Source organism: Ptychodera flava, chromosome 14, assembly GCF_041260155.1.
Source record: "Ptychodera flava strain L36383 chromosome 14, AS_Pfla_20210202, whole genome shotgun sequence".
Classification (NCBI taxonomy): domain Eukaryota; kingdom Metazoa; phylum Hemichordata; class Enteropneusta; family Ptychoderidae; genus Ptychodera; species Ptychodera flava.
In genome coordinates, this window is record NC_091941.1 from 38186756 (window position 1) to 38208185 (window position 21430).

Here is a 21430-nt window from a genome sequence, read left to right on the forward strand (position 1 = left end):
GGAAGGGCTTTCATATTTTATATCATGATCTGAGAACTGTTTGACTATCTAGTGCAATTAATAGTGCTCTGGTCCGTAGGTACAGTTAAATTACACTATTCAGAGGTTCTGTAAGAAATGAAAATGATGATTACGGGTCATGCAGCAGCCAGAGGTTTTATTCTCTCGTTGATTTCTGTAAGTTCATCTGAATCCATTCCAAATACATTCCTGTATTCCCGCCCCATGTCAGTCTATGGATCATGAATATGCTGCTAATTCATGATTCATACAGGTTAGGGTTTTTGATGTGAAGAGTATTACAGGCAGTGGTCATTGATACTGCACATACCAGTTGAATCATTGAAACCATTCTTGATGCATTGTTCTGGCAGATTTTTTTTTGTAGAGACATGAACCAACCTGTGTAAGAAATCAGTTGTGTATGCAATATTACTGACTTACTGGTATTAGATGGACACTCATGGTTATTAATGCACAACAGCCTACAAAAGCAAGGCTCTAGCATGTCATAACACTTATCTGTAAATATGTACAGGTATATGCTGTCCATAGGAGCATTTGTCCCTATGTGTAACTGTAGAGACAAATCAGTATTTCAAAGTCAAACTATCTCTCCATTTGGATGATACAGTCATCTGTAGTGTAATGAGCTTTCATTGATCATGCATTATTCAGGTTATTTTTTTAGATGCGCCTGAACTTGATGATTCTCAAAGAATGATACATTGGAGGTTAATAGGGCTACCTCCCCCCCCCCCCCCCCCCATTTCATTTATTAAGGGTATGGATCATTAGATTGTTGGTGTGGGTTGGTCAAAATTATTGGATCGAAATTACTTAAAAAGTGTGTACATTTACTGACAGAGAAAACCATCTATGTATTCCCTAAAAATGTATATCTAATGTTTAAAGTGAAAAAAATTGCAGTACACTTGATCTGACCATCCTCTGCCAATAATACAGGGGGGGGGGGGGCACAGGCACCACCGTAGTTGATCTGACCATCCTCTGCCAATAATACAGGGGGGCCCACAGGCACCACCGTAGTTGCATGATAGTGCTTTTAGTGTAGTAGAAAGGGGCACTAAAAGTGCTATCAACTATGGTGGTGTCTGTGGGGGTGTGTCCACTGTAGGTATAGGTTGCTGAACTCATGGTACTTTCAGGGTGCACTTGAAATGCAAAAAATCACCATAAAACTCAATATAAATGCTCATTCCTACACTAAATGTCCCTCTGACACAAAGATTGTTATACAAAGAATGCATGTATAGGTCATTTACCTTGCAAGTTTAGTAGTCTGTTGTGATCATTGTTGTGTTTTTAAAAGGCAGGTTTATTTGCTTCCATTGACATTATCCCTGCCATATTTGAAGGCAGACTTGTGAACCTTGACCTGAGTGTAGTGGTGGAAACCTGTACATTTTCCCAAATGTGTTTATTGCCGTCACTCAAATTCCTCAGGGAAACCACTGCTAAACTTTGACCTCCTGTCTGTGTCGGTAACCTAAGGTAATTAGAATTTTTTCAGGAATGCAAATTACTTTCAAAAGCAGAAACTCTTGACTTATTTGTTTCATCTTACTTCCTGTTTTCCTGTTGTCACCATAATCTTTCTCATTCTTTGACATAAACCTACGAAGCACAAACATCCATGTCAATACCTCTCTTTGGGTTCGATGCAGCATAAACACTATGGTCATTATCACTATCCCTAATCCGTAACATGTTTCTTTAGAGCTTATTCAGTGCATGTGCTATGTATGAAGCAAAATTGATTTGCCATTGGCAGGCAAATATTGACTGTCCTTCAGTGTTAAACAGATAATATCCAAAATATCATGTTCCTTTGGATAAACTGGATTATCACCAGTATTCTGCTAATGACCAGTTGCATTGTGTACTTTCCACTGTTCAATTAATTATTTTGACTGCTGTGGTTTGCATAGCCATAAATATTCGGTTGGTTTGAATTTTTTTTACTTAATTAGTTTTGCTCAGGTTTCAACTAAACCTGTTGAGATTTTGCTGCCATTGCTTTGGGATATTGTTACTTTTTCTGTAAGATAGTGATAAATAAATTTGGTTTTATTAAATGGGAAAGTTAGACTTGTAATTTATTTGTTGTATAGTTGAATTGTTCTAGACAAGCTTGTAAAAAGAATATATCAGAATAATATGAATCCTTAAGTTGCTGATAATGCTACCATCCAGCTTGTCGTGTAATATTTGCCTAGAAAGGGCGTATTCCCTAATTCAGAGCGCCATCATCAATTTGCAGAAATAAATTTTTGTCCAAATATTTTCACTTAGGTGTTTTGAAAAACTTCCACGAATTGTACATCTGGTACTCCATTACACTGATGATCTGAATGAAGCTGTGAAAACATCCTTCAAAGTATCTGACTGCAGGTAGCAGTAATGAACACAAGTGCATAAAGACAAATGTCTGAATTGCTGTCAGCCAAATTGCAATAAGTCTCAGAGCTAAGCAGGCTTTTACTCCTGAAGGCGTGACTTTTCACCTCAAATTTGATACTTCTGCATGCTAAAAAATGTCAATCATATTAAACTTCAAGATAATCTAATGAAGCACTCCAAGCACTGCTCATATCAGTGCCTCTTCCAAAGAGATCTTACTTTCCACAATTTATTTACTTAATACCATGTCAATGTAAACAATTGACACGAGAAGGAAGGAAGACAAGGAAATGAAGTTGCTCTGAAGAAAGTTAGAAAAAGAACTATGGTAATAGTAGCCTTTACAAGATAATTGTTTGGAAAAAACAAAGATTTTTTTGTCTTGTCATTGAAAACAGGAGGTCGACGTGCACCCTTGACAATTGACTTTCACAAACTTGCTCTTGAAAATTTAGCTGAAAAATTACCAATAATTCATGTGAAGCCAAATTATATTCCATTTCCATTGTATAGGATAGAAGGGTGATCTTTTTATGCAATCATGAACAACTAACAACTGAATTTATCATGTTCTGGTCAGCACACTGGTTCCAGAGAAAAGAAGTAAAACAAACCAACAAATAATATTCAGACCAAGTAAAAAGAAAAGTAAATAAATAAATACAAACAAACAAACTGACTTGAACTAATATGTATAAGCAGAACAATTGTTAGATTGCTGGTAAATCTTGCAAACAAATAAAAACAATTGTGGAGAATTGCTTTTTAGGGAGCCTTCAGTTATTATGAAAGAGGGGTGGGCTGGAGGAAATTTGGGTGGGCCATCATGTAAAAATGTGACCCTCCCCTGATGCCCCTTTCAAAAATGTGACCCTCCCCCTTCCAAACTCAAAAGTTCAATGTACCAGGTATGTATAACTTTGATAGAATGGTTGACTTGACAAGAAATATAGGCTGGTTATCAAGTATAAAAGGCTGGTTAAAGGCAGTCATATGTTTGTGGGATGCTCAGTGGGTGCTGAACTTAAACACAATTCCAACTACACAGTCATGTAATATTTTTGATTAATACTGATCACGATATTCTAAGTTGTGCACACTCTACCAGATTGTGTCGCTTGGAAAATATCTGTCATATCAGTGTCTGTATCACTATATCATTGTCACTGTTTTTAGATTCACTACAGTCTGAATCACTGCCACTGTTCAGTACATTTACATGTAAAATCACACTCACCATCGTCATCATCATCATCATCATCACCATCCGGCACAGCATACAGCCATAGGTGCTATGTGTGTCCTTTGTTTGCTGATATTGATGCGTCATTCACAGTTAGTACAATTATGCATTTCATTTCTGCAGTTTATCGACACTATGCAAACAGTGACTGCAATTGCAATTCTCATAGGATTGAGAACTTTCTTCCAACTCACAACTTTGCAGTCATCATTTTAAAACTTAGCAAAATGTGACCCTTCCCTAGGCCATGGAGGTCTCTTCCTACCTCCATGCCTAGGCTAAGTTCATAAAATATCAACCTCCCTAGAGCAAGTTTGTTAAAAGTGACCCTCCCCCAATCACTCTGGCACATCCCCACCCCTTCATTATAACTGACGGTTCCCTCTTCCAATTTTTTGTGTGAACATGTAGCTGTCGTTTTCATGATATAACGAGTGCAGCGCCCTCGTTCATCAGACCGTCATATTTATTGGTGATATGTACGCTCAAACTAACACACCATGGACTTCCGCGCCATTTTCGGAAAGTTGAAGTCGTTGAGATCCATGTGTCAACACAGAACGTAACTATTTGATCCCGATTAGCAGTTTAATCTATTTAAATATGGGAGTAAGTATTTTTAGCCCTCTTTTACTATATTTACAGTTTTATACTTCTTGTAGAATTAATTTTGGACTCAAACGCAACCCAGTTCTAGGCCGAAGCGCCCTGTGCTTTCTCGGCATGCACAGATAGAAGATAGATGTCAACAAAGTGTTACTCGTAGATTTGTCAAATAAACACGGATGCGTGCCGTAGACAACATCAATTAATAACTCGGCTTGTATTTCACTTGAAGCCACCATGGCTTTCTGATGAACCGAGTGTATTCTAATATTATATGCGATTTGTGTCCTCAAGTCACCTCGACCCCTCACCATTTTGACCCCGTCACTCAGCTCACAGCGCTGCAGTCACTGGTCACCTCGACACCTTGCTGCGGATCCGTAGCCCTGCCACTCCCCCGACTGTTTTTATTGGGAAGTACAATACAAACAGTCAGGGAGTGGCAGGGCTATGGATCCACAAAAACTCGATACCCTTTATATATAGATGTACATTTCCTTTAGTGTTATATGTAAGGCGATAAACTTGTATCATTATCTCGAAAGAAAGTCGTAGATTTTGTTCAATACTTGAGGCACTTTGAAGGGCTTAATGCCGAGAACTTAATGCCAAAAACCCCCATGGCTATGATTTAGGCCACGGTGAGTGGAGAGACTGTGGTTTGGCAGATGCATTGTAAAGAGGTACACAACCAATCGTTGCCATGTATGCACAGACACTAGACGGTGGTGCCTGCATTTTGGACAACTGTTTTGAAGCAAGCAGATTTTCTTTCAGAAACACCATCACTTCTCCCAGCCAAATTGTATATTTAAAATGTTATATAATACTACTATCGACCTTGTCACTTTTCCTATCTGCATTAATAGCAAAAGTGACAAGGTCGAAGTGATTAGGGTACCAGGTCAAGGTGACCACAACCAGTGACGAGGGTGTACATGTAAATTACTTGGGTCGAAACGGACAGGGGTCGAGCAGGGGTTTCACTAACTTTTGAAGTAGGGGGCTAAAATAAAAATGTATTGGGCTTGCAGCTGCGTGCCACGATCGCCAAGGGGTGCGGGAGGAGGGTTTGCCCCTCCCAGCCGAAGGCCGGAAGCCTTGGAAAATCAGCTAAAAATTCACTTTTTACAGCTCACAGTCAAGGAATTATAGTATTTTCAGAAGTATTGTGAGCAATGTTCCAGGACAATTTGTGTTCATATCATAAAAGCCATTTTCCTGGGAGACTAAATATGCTAATTCATAATTACAAATGATAAAAATTGGGCAATGTTGAATATATTTTGAAGAAAGAAAACTGAAATCTAGACAATATTGACAATATTGCTCAGTAAAGTGCCTTGATGTATGGTATGAAAATCGGTATGTTCCTGGAGAGCCTCTATATTTGCTTTTAGGAGGAAAACTATAATAATTCATTATTGTTAATGATATAAATTTGATATTGTAGACGATATTATACAGTGCTTCATCTAGACAGGGGATGGGGGATTCCCCCTCTCTTGACATGTTGGCACCCCCAAGTAATTTGTCAAGGGGGACCAGCCCCCCATGAAATTGTGCCAGTCAAGTAGCGCTCCTGAACTGGTGAAATCCCCCTAAATTTGCTGGTAAAGGGGGAAAATCCCCCCTGTTGATGCCATCCTGGATGAAACACTTTGATGTTTTAAACACTGAAAATGATAAACTTTTCATTATTGTACTATGTTGTGCTTTAAATTAAGAACCCTGATGTTGGGTATGAAAATAGGTAAATGATGAACGTTAATACCATTTGGGAGGTAAAAATGATAATTTATTTATCAATAATGATTAGAAATGATTATAGTGACCATATTTCACAAATAGAAACAAAGTAAGAACCTTGATATGGAATATTAGAATTTGTAAGTTCAGAATTCACATAATGGATTTAACCTGACGATCATGTTTTTGAAGTCCGCTCATATTTTAAACCACTCAGGGCAAATTCTTATTGGCTTTGATAGACCGAAAAGCAGTATATATCATACCTCCAGCTGTACGTACACATTGACGCCTCTATGCCATGGCAGCGCAATGCACATTGGCCTTCTAAAATTCAAACTAATAAACCGAGAAGTTTTTTCGTAAGAAAAAATCAGGCCATTACCTTTGAAAACAATTTAAACCCACATAATTACTCTTCTCTTGTTCCCAGGGAAAGACACTTATTTTTTTATCCACTTGCCCTTCGGGCAAGTGGGGGGTTCAGTTCACTTGCCCGAATTGGAAAACCACTTGCCCGTACAACTTATGTGTTTGAAAAAAGCTAAAACATTGATTTTTCATTTCACACACTTTATTTTGAAAATTATCATGTTATCATGAGAAAGTGTCAGACATTCTCATAGGGTTCTCCTCACACTTCTAAGAGTGCTGGATGGCTCATTTAAATTCAATTAATTATTAAAGCCCCACTAGCTGTATCTTTTAACATTCTTTATTTGATTTTACTTCCGAACTAAAACAAGTTTTGGGAATGTGCTCTTTGAGGAGTTGGAATACAAGTATTATTATCTGCCCAGTGAGACTGCATGTGCAATTTTGAACTAGCAAAATAATAAATGTGTGCCCAAACGTAAAAGGGCACCCCATGCAAATATAGCAAAAACTGTGTACATCTTGCATATATGCATTTGAATATTAACAGAAACAACAGAGTAGTCCAATAGTGTTGAATGTTTTCAACTGGGACACATATGCTTTGTTTTCTTTGTAGTATGGTGGGATATCAAAGTAATGGTTAAAATGTAAATATACTTGTCCAATTTTTCATTCACTAAAGAATGGTTTGGTAAAGCAGTAAAAAGACATATCCTGTAAATGGGTAGAATTTGAAGAAAACCAGAGAAAATAGGAAGCCTTTTTTAGGTCGACAAATTTAAAGATTTACAGCTAGAGGGGCTTTCATATTCATAGAAAATTCTAAAATTCTAAAAATTCTTAAATTCTAAAGTAAATTCAAAAATTCTAACAGTTCATATGTTTGTATGTTTACTTTCTTGGGGCTTAATGTACAAATAATAACAGCCATTTCAATTGTACCTTCAAGGTCTTTTTGCAGTTAAAAGTTTTAACTTATCTATACAGAAAGAAAAAAATCTGTAGCTATAAAGGAATGTTTTGAAGCCTCTGAAAAATAATGTATTTGTCATGTTTTTACTGCGCTTATATCGTACACCAGCCCTATGAATTACCATTGCACTATACACCAGTATCCTATATTTTTCTAATAACCCAGGTGGTCTCTTTAATGCACATGCGCAGACCTAATAGAATTTGAACCAACAACCTAAGGCGTCAGTGTTTTTCTATGTGTTTGAAAGCTGAATTTCTCGATGTCAAACTCGTTCCAAGTCCTTCTTGACAGTCATTTTAGAATGGGAAAATTCACAAAAAGAGAGGTTGGTCGCCACGGACAAGTAACTTTTGGCTTAATATTGACCTGAAAATTAAGTCAGTGTTCATTGAAAATTCAAAGACTGGACCCGGTGACACCAAAGCTTGCTCATAACTTTCAGTGCATGCAGTCTTGCCACGATTCTACTCACTGTCACTCATCAAGTTAACATTGAAGAGTTCGTTTTAATAAAAGTCCCATTTTTGCGGTGATTTTTCACCACTGGACTTTATTTTTACATTATTATAAACGTTCATACAAAGCACAAAAACCGCTGTGTGTTTCTTTATTTTACCGTATCGACATATTGTGAGACACCGTAACCTCACAGTCAATGCAATAAACTTTGGTGAACGTACGCTCCACCAACTGAACAGCTTTTTCATATGCAAAATCAGCGTACTGTATTTAACCGGTGGTATTGTTTGAAGTTATACTGCATTTTTTGAAAGCGATTATATGATTCTTTTCATCAACTCTTCATGCAATTTAATGAAAAATCTTATGGAAATGTTCACAATGACATAATATGATTATTTTTTGTTGTTTAAGTTCCCTCACCAGAAAATTGCTCTCGTGAATCTGATTTCTAGGTAATTATTTTTTCTCTTGTCCCGTTGGGCAAGTGGCATCGGAGGTTCACTTGCCCGAACGCGACTTTCACTTGCCCCGGGCAATCGGACAACCCTTAGTGTCTTTCCCTGGTTCCTTGGTGCGCTTTAAAAAACACAAGATCGTACAGGGAAGCTTGACTTTGCGATCGTTTCTCCCTCTGTTTCAGTCATTTTGAATTGAGCTTATGAGGGCCGACAGGTGTAGTACACACGTTTCAATTGGCGGATATAAAGGTCACCACATTTGGGTCAGCAATTGCACTGGCCAATAGAATTGTCCATAACAATTCTGATTTTTACTCAGGCAATACACGCGAGGCAATCGCAGTGTTCGTCTACTAACTTTGTTTCACATAAAATCCGTTGAATAGTTTGATAGCATAGCTTGTGATACTTGTCCGAACCATTTCAGAAGGTAAAATAATATTTTAGCTATTAGTCGCAATTTTCCAAAAAAAGTAACCGGTCAATTTCGCTAACTGCCGGCTCTTAAAGGGACAAAGTCAGCTATTTTTCATGAATTTTGTTTGATACGAGATACTACTTATATTGTTTGACATGTCGAAATATACTGAATGAATGGGTGACCACGCATATATTCGATCCCGGTTTTAGACAAATTAATTGAAACCATGGCGAAAATGAATTAATGGTCATGACCATTAATTCATTTTTGCAATGGTTACATGTATCGTATCAAACAAAATTCATGAAAAATGGCCGACTTTGTCCCTTTAATGAAACCCATGTCGAGGTGACATGTTTCCAACTTAGAGTAGTATTGTTTACCAAGAATGTTGTGCTCTGAATTCACAATAATAACTTGGCTCTGATCTCTTTTCATACTTCCATTGACCAGTTTATTCGTCTTGAAATGCTTCCCCCTTTGTGTTGATGATGTTCTCAACCATGAAGTGAAATTATAAATATGACCACGTCTTTTTATACTGTTAACATTTTCTACATTATTGATGTTTTGTATATTTCAGCGCAAATCAGCAAAAGGTAAAGAGAGGAAGATGAGGAGGAAGGAGGTGAGTTAGAGTGGTCGTCATGGCAATTACTTTGCAGAATTATGTTCTGTCAAGTTTCCCTACACATGTTTAATTAACTAACGCTGTGCTTCACAACACTGATGAAGTGTAGGGATGGAAGTATGACCACAGTCACTTGTTGGCTTAAAGTCTTTTATGTTGAGCATGCAAAATAATGAGCTATGTTGCAACAAAGAGAAGATCAGGACATCAAGGAATGTTTCTTTACACACGCTGTCATTTTCTCAGTCCAACTCTGTTGACAAAACATGAAAATTTATTCATCACAAAGCCTTCATTGGTTTCCTTAGGTTATCTTTCAATATCTTCTGCTTTGTCTGCATCAAAATTCCTTTTTTTTGTCAAATTCTTCTCTCCCGAGGTTTAGAGTTACTCTACCGTTTCTAGTAAAATCAAATTGTCCTCTGCACAGCAATGAAATATAGGTCAGTAGTGCGATGTTGACTGGGTTGAATATTATGTACTGTACAACGTGTTTGTCATTATCTTACAGGAAAGTGCAAAACTTGCAGCCAGCCAGGCCATTGTAGACAGTGCCAATAGCTTGGAAGATCCAATGGAAAGCTTAGCTCCCTTCAAAAAATTTGACAGAAATGGGTAAGTGGTTTTCCTTTTGCTTCAGAAATTTAGTATTTACCACCAAGGTATTGCTATTTATGCACTAGAACTCTCGCTATAAATAAATATACTGTATATAATAAATGTTATCTTGCAGTTACAGTAACTCTATAGTACATTCCTGTTTGATTGACAGGTGCTTGATGAAGGAACAATCCTGTGTACCGTATATCTATATTTCAAATACACAATAAACAGTATTGTTTTCTTCCAATCATCCAGATGCTACAGTCTGTGGTGCATTTCATACTGCTTTCTTTAACTCACTGTGTGAGATAAACACATCATACATACCTGTACAATCTGCTTTGGTATCAAGACACATTTCTGAGTCACATTCTGACTATCTGCAGGTTGAACCTGATAATAGAGTGTGTGAGAGTGACGGAGCTTGATAGAGACACTACAGACTGGGCTTTCAATCTCACAAAGGTCAACATGCAAGATCTGTAAGTACAAGGTTAATTGTTGCAACACTGACTCATCCATACTGTGCCATGCACTTCAATTTTCAGATTAACAGTATGAACTCCTTGGTTTTGGTTGGGGAATTATCGGAAATTTCTGTATTTTCATGTATAGTTTCTAAATTCAGACTGAAAGCTCATTATAGGTACTTCATATCAGATTTTGCATCAATCTTCTGCCAACTAATCAACATGAAATGAGTATCATATCATATTGATTACAAGTCAGTGACACATTGCCTTTGATAACAGTAAAAGATACGTACATGTATTTCGTGATATCAAGATGATCTCACGTCCGTCAAAGATGTCAGTTTCTAAAGATGAACAGGTATTGAGATTGAGTCATGTGACTGACAGAAGGTCAAAAGGATACATGGTATTTGTGGTGTTCTGCAGTGACTGTGAATTCTAAGCCACTGGTAAAACAGTGAAGGATCATTTTTCTAATTTTTTTTTGATAATATTGGACCAAATGGACATTATACTCCATTGGCTACAGTTTTTTATCAAAATTTTGGCAAAAATCTGAGAAAAATTGACTAGGGTATATTTTATAAAGGCGAGAAAAATTGACGTTGGCGCTTAAAGGGTTAAAAAGAATTGCTTTCCATTCGCTGTTATATACAGATATTGATATCTGGTGAAGTGTGTTAACTATCTGGTGAAGTGTGTTAACTCTCTGCTTGTAATCTTATGATGCCTTTATACTAGCTAAACCTCTAGCAGAATGCATGCTTGTATCTTCAACTAATATCATCAAGTCAAGATGTGTAAATTATTTCATTATTCAAAAGCAAGCTAATGCATGTGTTTGTTGACCATCATAAGGTCATATACATGGCTGGTTCGTCAGGGATGTAGAAAATTTTGGTTAAATGTAGTTACAAGTGGTGTGTGAGCACACAAAGTTTGTGCAAAATGTCCTGATTTTTGACAAAACATAATTTTCACAGCCAGCAAATTTTAACTGACAGCCAGTTATTTTTGCCGGCTGCCAGCTATTTTCTACATCCCTGTACGTGTTACCTCTACAAAACCTGTATTATATAGCATTTTATATTTTGGCTGACAGATATGAATCCAGTAGCTGGGGCTGGAAAGACAGGGACAAGAAGGAGGAATTGACAGATGACAGGGCATGGTATGTGATTGCAAGGAATCTGGATGGACAAGCTGTTGCATTTGTACATATGAGATTCGATATTGACTATGATGATGAAGTCTTGTACTGGTAAGTGTGTTTTCAAGGTTGAATTTTACACACTAAAAATGTGGTGCTGGTGAGCCGTCCCATACGAAGCTGTGTGCTCATAAAATGTGGTACTGGTGAGCCATCCCATACTAAGCTGCATGCTCATAAAATATGGTACTGGTGAGCCATCCCATACTAAGCTGCGTGCTCATAAAATGTGGTGCTGGTGAGCCATCCCATACTAAGCTGCATGCTCATAAAATGTTAATCATGCAAAGTAATCCTGTGCTAGTTTATGGTCAACTCACTGCAATTCTAAAGTGTTACCAGAGGGATAAATTTTCTAACTACCAAAATAACAGGGAATGATGAACAAATATGTACAGTGCCAGATGACAGTAACAATTGGTGGTTCTGAAGTTGCAGATATCATAACAAAATTCACCAAGATGAGAAAAAGTATTTATATTGAAAAAATGATCTTTGTTGGACATTTTAAGAACTGCAGTTGATTGCATGGACATTAATGATGATTAATTTCTTCCCCAACATTCAGTTATGAGATTCAACTTATGAAAGAAGTACAAAGGAAAGGATTGGGCAAATTTCTGATGCAGATTCTTGGACTTATAGCTCATAAGTGAGTATTGAACTAAGTAGGTGCTAATACATGTACCTCCCGGACAATTACATTCTGGCCCCTTACCCTAAACATTTCAATGGAGTTCGAGCTCACAATGTAGGGTACCCAGTCACCTTGTGGAGAAGCTGCAGACAAAACCACTCGGCCAAATCCCCAGTCTTTAAAAGATTGGTTAAGTAACTGAGCTAAAGTTGTTTATTATCCATGGGATAACTGTCATCATAACGTAAAAAGGATATCCCCAACACACACACACAGACACACACACAGACACACTTACCTTTACTGCAAGCCATTATTGGTGGATTGGATATTTCTTAATAGTAGTCAATGCCAGGGTGTTACCATTCTGATGTTGTTGTGTGTGAAACCATGCATTGAATCTATGATCTGATTAAATATGGTATCTTCAATATGTATGTGAATTTCAAATCAACCGTAACTCTATCACTCAAGTTCAGCATTCAACTACCCAACCACATTCCTGTATTCCTACTACGACTTGTATAACTGAGAAAAAAATAAAAATCTGAAAGTGTCTATAAGATACGTAGCTACCTTAATCATTTTTAATCAGACCCGGCTAATCCTCTGATGCATGATGGAGTCTCAGAATTTAGACATCGCACCAATCAAGAATGGTGATAAAACTACAACATTCATTATTATGCATTAATTCTTTCAGGACAAATATGAAGAAGGTGATGCTTACTGTCTTCAAAAACAACATTGCTAGCTCGGAATTCTTCAAAAAAGTGCTCAAGTAAGTTTAGACTCTGAGACTTTCCAAAGTGAAAGACATTCATTTAGTAAATCCTCCAGTCAGTTGTCCGATTTCATGTACAGTTACTGAGTTACTGGTTATTTTCTGCAATTTTGATCTTTGGATGTATCACTTGTCAACACCGGAAATATGACAGCACAGTGGCATCTGCCATTGCTGTCCTCCCCCAGCAGTCTTGAATCTCAAAATTACCCTAAGGCTACTAGTGAAAACATTGCCATATATCTTGGTTAGATATTTGAAAGATAAATTAAATTTTCAGAAGTCTTGGTCAGAATTATGAGCATTCTTTTGTTGCTGTTACCATTATTAGTAAGTCTACCGAAACTGTCAAATCTTGATTATTATTTTTTTGTCTTCTATTGGTCAGTAATGATGATTTGAAACATTGAAATTGATAAAAAAAAAACAGCTGTGACTTTTCTTCATATATTTCAGGTATGAAATCGATGAGACAGATCAAAGCTCACAGTATCCATTGGATGACTATGATTATGAAATACTTAGTAAACAAATCAAGATACCAAAGAAGACATCAGAAGGACAAGCAGGGAGTAGTAATGGCACATCGACATCCAATGCCAAAGTAAACGGAACACCAACCAAAGCCTGAGATCATCTTTATTTATTGTCCTTGTCAAATTGTAGCAATATAAAATGTTTTCTTATGGCCTATCAATGTCACCGGGTTGACCTTCAAAATATGCTGGTATTGTGTGAATTTTCCATGAAGACTCATTGTGTTTTGTAGGAAATGTACATTGATCTTTTCCACTCCGCTCTGCTGATGAAGCCCACAAGAGGGACTTGTAATAATCAAAGTTGTTGGAAAATATGGAAAAAAACTGTATAGTGAGTTTTTATGCATCAGTATATGATGTTGAAACTTTTCATATGAGTATGAAGTCATTTACCATGGAAATGGTTGTCAGCTTGATGCTATGTTTTCAGTCTAGTCAAGATTTCATTATATTGTGAGTAAGTCATAATTCCTTTTCCACCTGATGTATTTTTGTTGGCAAAGTGAAAATGCACAGGCAAGGTATCATATTAGAAATGCAAATTTAATCATCATTCTGAAAGACAATTCCTTCACATTAGTAACATCACTTTTAAAAGTACCAGAAACAAGGGCATCCTTTATTATTGAAGATACCTCAGTGTTATGAAAAATATTGTCTCTTTAAGAAATTACATTTTGAGGATGTAATATTTTTATCCCAGATTGTCTTCTGGATATCAGACCATTCAACCTTGCAAAATGATAGCCACAAATATGTGACAAATGGCCTTCTGTGCAAAAATTGTGTTTTTAGTTTCTACACAACTTGGTGATTGCTATGTTAGATGGTGATTACGGGGAAGACTGTAATGTGTGAGTGTAGTGCCCCTAGATCCTTGATTGAAATCAGGAACATGAAACTTCAAAATCTGTAAAAAAAACTTTTAAACTTCCAAATCAGACTTTGCACTCTGCATAACACAACCTCAGAATCTAACACCCAAACTTCAGATTCATCCAAAGTTCTGATCCTATCAACCTATCTTTGAATCTTAGCCACTTAACTTCAAATCCTTGCAACCTAACTTCTGAAAGTTTCGACCTAACGTAAAAGTCTGCAAACTTAGTTTGACTTTGATTGTGTGCCATAGGTCTGAGTTTCTGACAGAAGCCGGTATTTATTATAAGACAGAGGTCATACAAAGGCCATACAAGTGCTACAAACAATGGCCAGCAAGTGTGAAAGTTGTACAGTTTAGAGACAATCTTAATCTAAATAGCATGATGGTGTGATCAGTATTCCTAACTCCACTGTCAAGATTAAGTCTCAAGCAAACAAGACATTTGTATCGTGGTAGGACTCTCACACGGGGTGTCAATGTGATTTGGCTAGCAGGCATGATAACATTTTGAAATATTGTTTTCATGACTTGTTCAATCTCAGTAACAATTTACTTTGATTGCTGCAATTTATCATTGTTTCACAAATTACTTTTCCACCATAGTTCTCCTCGGCTGTGTAGCTTTTTCAGTGCTCCATCATGATCATGTGAATTAAATTTCAAACTTCATGAAATTATCTCAGTCTTTCGTCTGCTTTGTTGCTAATGTACTGTTTGTGTAGCTGCTGATCAGTTTAACTCAGTTTTTTTTTTTTTCTGTCGTTGATCAAAAGAATAGCATACTTGTACTGAGAACACCTAACAAGTGACAATTCTGTTCTCTTTGTCTGAGTTATACAGACAGTGGTTGTGTATTGTCTACAGGTGCTTTGAGTGCCAAAGTCGATTTTTGTTGCATTTATAAATATAAAATAGACAATTTTTTTTTCAATTTTAGACAATTTTTTGTTCAGATTTCTCCTAAATTTTGATCAAAAACTGTAGACAATAAAATGTTACGTTCATTTGATCCTTAATTATTGAAAAAATTACAGAAAAATTCATAAAAATTGGAAAACTGATACATAAAAATATTGGGAAAAATTACAGCACTCGAAGGGTTATTCTGATTCATTAAAGTTCTATGAAGTATTTCAACAATTTTATGTTCAACTGTAGTGGAAAATTGAACTTGACAAGCTTGTTCTCATCAAACCGAAAATTCTGTCGCACAGCAGCTCTATCAACTTTGTTCCAGATTCATATGCATCAGTTCACTTATGAAGAAAATTACGAGGTGACGGTCTCTCAACAGTATCGGGTTGAAGATATTGAAGTTGTTATATGATACTGCAGAAGTAACCACTATGTCCAATTATAAACGCCAGCGCATATAGCAAACTGCTCAGCTAAGTTGCTGGGTAATAACCATTTCAATGTCCCAAATACATCTGCCTCAGCTCTAAAAAATATGAAGTTTTTCAACAGAAAGAATGAGTATCTCCAACCATCACAAGTTAAAGACGATAAGCACAGGGAAGGAATAGATATTGTACTTGTGGAGGATTATAATTGGCAAAACTAACTGTTAGAATTTGCAACTTGACACGAGACGAATGTGTCATCTATCTATGTGTCCACACTTAAACATCTGGAGTTCAATGCCCATAAGAGATGCAAGGTTGTCTCCTATGAATGACACTAGAGGGCGCAGTTCAAATAGGACCAGTTTTTTTTGTTAGCATTACTGCTGTTGTTAATAACCAACTCCAATTGTAGCCTATAAACATGATTTTAACCAAAATGCGCTGAAAGCCAAAGTCTAAAAGTTTATTCGCCAAAAATCAAAGGGAATATTTCATATTTGAAAAAGTGCACCATCGCCTTACTCATTCTAAAACATGACAGATTCCGTGTTTTGGCTGTTCATCCAGATACAAGTCAAAAGTAACCTTGGCCTATTTGTTAAAGATGTTTATCTGTCATATTTAACTTTAGAATGGTGCACAAATCACATGGCGGCTTGTTTCAACCATGTAGCCCTAATATACCTCAGACAGTGGCTTATCATTAAATGAACTACTTATACTTCAATTGAAACAAAGTTTTGTTGTTGAAGACTTTTGTTGACCATTTTGATTTTACCTGACTTTCAATTACATAAAACCAAAGAGTTGAAAACATCACTGGCAAAACATGATTATCTCATTTCAGCAGTAAAGTGTTCGGTGTTTGTGCAATATGAACAACGTGCTTGCAATAATCACTATTGTGTGCAAACTCGCAAAAAGTGGCACCATCTCGAACCCTTAAATTGGATTTCTCAATGCCCATTCCTGAAAATTTGGCATTCGATGCATACACCGTACTGCAAACACTCATTGACTTTGAAAATAGTCAGTTTGTCATTGATGTACCTTGCAGTTATTCTCTTCAGGGAAGTGAACTCAATATGCAAAATTCACAAAAATTCATTACATGTTTGATAGGAGCCAAATTGGTTGTTCAGAGAAATGAATTTTATGTCATTTCACTTTCAGACCTATAAGCTCTGGACCACAATTCTGATAATTATAACATGCATATTTTCCTCTCACATCTAGAGACACACAATTTAGGCTGGTTTTGTATTGATGGTGTGCATCCTCAATGACTTTTCCCATATGTTGATAAGCATGTGATTCAGTTTAATACCAAGATAACTTCTATTATTATACATATTGTGTTCTTTCCTGAACCAAAAATACTTGCCAAATTAAATAAGCATGTAGCATCTTGTTCCCCCTCATGGATGGTATTTGGGAAAGTACCAATCTTCCTCACAGCGAAAATCTACTCTTCCCATGGTACCTCGGTATGTTGAACAACTTGAAACATACCCATTACAAACATTTCGCAAAACATCATTGATCCCAATATTGTGGGGTGTTTCCCATACAATAAGTTTTGAAATTTTCCTTTCCTTTCCTTTCGGTTTGTATGTGTGCATGATTTTAAAAGTAAATTTTGAATTTTATTCACCAATTAAATTTTGATGGCAGTTATATCCACCACTGTCAGCATGAAATGCCATGTCTACATAATTGTGTCGTAAATAGGGCAAATGGGATATGTTCAAGTATTGTATACAGCGCCCTCTATAGTCTTTTCAATTTCAAAGCTAGTAAAACATGATTTTGACATACCTTATAATGTTCATTTAACTTAACAGAGACCCAAGGAGTATTTACTACTAGAGTTGAAATGAAAGTCAGTAAAAAAGCAATGGAAACAATTTTTATGTTTTTGATGTGATATTTTTATTATCCTTACTATTTTGTATAACATGGGAGAAAAAGATTGCTATTGACAAATTATGCTCGTAAAGTTGTTGAAAAATGTCATCCCATTTTATAAATTTTATGTTCATACACATGATTGGCCACTGTAAAGTTGTGAACAGGGGAGTTTATCATTAGTATTCGAATCGTGAACACAATCAAAATAATTAGAGCAGGGACATGTTCATAAAGTATAGTCTACATCAAAGTTTAAGATCACTGGATGAAATCTGATGGGGTCATCTACAAGGTCAAGGTCACAATCAAAGAGGGACATTGTTAACAGGATATATCATATCATTATTCACATGTCATTGAAAATATATGCTGGGATGGAGACATGATTATACAATATACAACTGCTCCCTTCCCTGTCTATCACCATTTCCCCCCGAAATATGAGTGAAATCAGAAATTCCCCAACGTGTCAAATTGTAAAATTAAGACTTTATAATTTGTAAAACTTACACATCAGTCAGACTACGTGAACTGAAAAAAAGTAAAGAAAATCAATAATGTACAGGATAACTTTTGTGAATTATTTAAAAATCTTGACAACTGTGTTCAAAGAATATCACATATTTTCTTTGTTTCAATTTTGTTACAAATGATGAATTCTCGGCTTCAGAAGTACAGTTTTTGTCTCATTCAAGCTTTGATCGTATGTAGACAAGTAGTAAAGCATCTCCAAACTTGAAATTATTGAATTATTGAATTTTTTTTCACCCAGTCAGTCTTCTGAGTATCCATTAATCAAATACTTCTGATTAACAATTAAAAGTAATAAATACTGCTGATCTAAAATAAACTAGAACACATCTTATGGTTTGAAATCTTGTTCAAGTCAAAGTGATCCTAAAATTTTCACCTAAATACAAACTTATAAAACAACCAGTAATCCTGCTCTGTTTGTCAGGTAAGACTTACTCTTGTCCAAAGATTGGAGCTGTTTCCTACCACCGTAAACAGCACATTAAACTTGACTGTCAACATAGGGGCAGCAATTATTCTGAAAATTGTCACAATTTTTTCTGGAAATTTATGAAAAGACTGGTATCATGTTGATATTCTGGTGTCCATATCAGGCAGAGCCATAACATATTCATTTTAAAAAATGCTGTTCGTTTCTTCATCAATTTGTTTCGATACTAGGCAATGTGTGTAATTTCCTACTTGAAAATGATTGTTACATTGCATTCAGTGTATGGTGGTACAAATACAAAATCATAACAGCTATCATATGTGTGTTATATATTCACTGTCACTCACTTCTTCCAAATGTGATATATAACAACAAAAATATATATATGTACCAGATTTCACTTTGTGGTGATTACGACATGATCATCTGCAAGCACTAATTCTAAACTTATTTTGGCGTGCCTTAAAAAACTATTCTACAAACACAAAGAGCACCCTCCTCTATGTAATCACGGCTTTATAGCCACGGCAACCAAAGATAGCATAATTAGGGACACACATATCTTATTCTCAATGTTCTCTCTCGGAAGTGTATACTTTTGAACATATTGGAAATATCATATTATGATCCACTGCACAGTACAATTGCTTAGGCTGCCCAGTATCAACGGCCCAACTCCAGATAGCGTGGGTAAAAACAGTAAGTTATTAAATGAACCATCCTCCAGCATTGATATTTATGGATAAGATCCTCCATGGAATCACACAATACTACCATGCTAGTCATTACAACTGTGCATGTCTGAATGGTGACAGCTCTCTCATGATCTCTCTAGGATGTTACATGTTATATACTTGAGAGTATATGGTCAACAATTTTGCACATACACTTATGATTTTTGTAGAAGAGTTCTATGATTGAACACAATTTGTACAGAGTTATCGGCCTGATACCATTATGAGCTCTGAAATCACTGTCATCTCATTTCTTGACGTTTGGATGACAATTCGCCGCGGAAGTAAGGGGAGAGTGTAAAATGCAGTTTTAAAAAGCACAAGAAGATACATGTATTCTCTGTCTGTGGTATTGTATCAAATTGAGTATTATGCCGGGGAGAACCAATCCTTTGAAGTTACCCTATGATTGGTGATACTGGAGTGACTCTGTGATGAAAAAGCAATAACTGGCACTATGGGGTGGGGGGTTGTATTTTTTCACAAACCATAGCATTGCCAGTTCATCAAAATATGGGTAAAGCAGTCTTCTTCAGCACAAAAAAATCTTTACTTTACCAACGCAAAGACTTTTTGTACAAGTCACTCAAAAAACTAGTAAAGGAATTCCTATCCCATATGGCAACAGGTAATATTTCTTAAAATTCACCAAATATTCTGAAACCAGTCAGAGTAAATCATGTTTTTTTCTTTCTTTCAATTATTTCTTATGATATGTTCCACCTGTATGTAACTATGGAAAGATTTTCTCTATTAATAAAACATTATTGGTCCGTCAATTGTAAAACAGCTTTCCAGTGAAGAGTATTACAAAAAGTCTCTTACTGGGCTGTTCAAATGTTTCAATGTAACTTGTAATATTGTCTGTCTTCTCACTGTCTCAGTGTCTATTGGTGAACGATAGCTTCACACTTGAGTAAGAATCTGCAAAGTATGTCTCAGTCCTATCATACACAACATCAAATATAAACTTTTATTGTTTTCGCTTAAGAGACGTATTGCACCTCGCCAGCTGTCATCGGTTTTTCATAGGTTGATTTCAAAAGTTTTGACAACATTTCGGTTGTTGAATGGATTTCCCGGGCTTGGCGGCTGGTTCTGCTTGTTGGCGAGAGCGCTCCACTGAGCATCAAATGGGTCAATTTGTGGAGATGGTTGGTTTCTAGCAGGCAGGTTGCGCGACATGTCGTTTGTCCAGGAACTGTTGAGTCCCCCATTGAAAGTTCTTTGCTGTGCAACGGGTGATGACTTGGCCATTGATGCGCTCATATTGGCATAGCTTGCCTGCTGGTTTCCTACTCCGTTATGTTGACTGTTTGTTGCTGGCATCTGCATAGGCATAAATGGGTCGTTTATAGTATGGCTTTTTATCAGCGGAGGTCTCTCAGACGGCGGTGTGCTAGTCTGGTTCGACAGGTTGTACGGACTGGACTTGCTTTTGACAACACTGTTATTGGCCTGTGATCCAGTCAAGAATGGATTTCCAGGGCTGTTTGCTGCTCCGGCAGTCTGCTGGGCCGTCTCAAGCCACCTGTCGGCATCTGAGAGTTGTCTTCTGTGTCCTGGTGTCCAGGCTGACTTGGCCGGTGAAACTGCTGTCTTTGTTGTGCTGTCTGCTGTAGCTGTGTTTTCCCATGGATTGGCTTGTCTAATCGGCAACGCTGCATTGCTAACAGCAGTCACTGACATAGGAGCATCTGTCAAAAGAAAATCATGTGACATTGGCATGTTTGTTCTTCTGAAGCACCCTTGATATGATATTGAACAGCCCTATCTGACATAACTGATTGATGATACTCTAACCTTTACACAAGTCTGTCATGCAAAGCTTCAAAAAAGACGTTACAAATATCCTAATATATTTGCGATATCCAGGGTGATTTTTGTTTTTTATTCCCTCTGACCCTTACAAACATTGTAGAGTATTGAACACTACCGACTAACATGCAAGACACAGATATGTCATGTTTTGAATGCAATGCACAGTGCTAAGCACAG

At 36.7% G+C, this 21430-nt stretch overlaps 2 protein-coding genes across 5 annotated transcripts in view; one reads left to right on the forward strand and one right to left on the reverse strand.

Moving 5' to 3' along the window:
- Positions 1 to 4146: 4146 nt before the first annotated feature.
- On the forward strand, positions 4147 to 15154 carry LOC139150392 (N-alpha-acetyltransferase 40-like). Its single transcript, XM_070722736.1, has 8 exons — positions 4147 to 4276; positions 9301 to 9345; positions 9860 to 9963; positions 10338 to 10433; positions 11527 to 11685; positions 12203 to 12286; positions 12975 to 13052; positions 13512 to 15154. The coding sequence occupies exons 1-8, from the start codon at positions 4271 to 4273 to the stop codon at positions 13684 to 13686; spliced, it is 747 nt and encodes a 248-aa protein (XP_070578837.1). The 5' UTR covers positions 4147 to 4270; the 3' UTR covers positions 13687 to 15154.
- Positions 15155 to 17730: 2576 nt separating this feature from the next.
- LOC139150391 (protein numb homolog) overlaps positions 17731 to 21430 on the reverse strand; it is a 54658-nt gene continuing 50958 nt past the window's right edge. For all 4 annotated transcript variants that reach the window (XM_070722735.1, XM_070722733.1, XM_070722734.1 and 1 more), the window contains one exon: positions 17731 to 21129. In XM_070722735.1, the coding sequence (XP_070578836.1) occupies positions 20459 to 21129 (671 nt within the window). In that variant the 3' untranslated portion in view covers positions 17731 to 20458. The remainder of the gene's footprint in view (positions 21130 to 21430) is intronic.

Excerpts from the sequence above, each read along its gene's own strand:
- LOC139150392 (XM_070722736.1), top strand. Across the intron at positions 10,434-11,526 it reads AAGGTCAACATGCAAGATCT|ATATGAATCCAGTAGCTGGG; the intron begins GTAAGTACAAGG and ends TTTGGCTGACAG. Across the intron at positions 11,686-12,202 it reads GATGATGAAGTCTTGTACTG|TTATGAGATTCAACTTATGA; the intron begins GTAAGTGTGTTT and ends CCCAACATTCAG.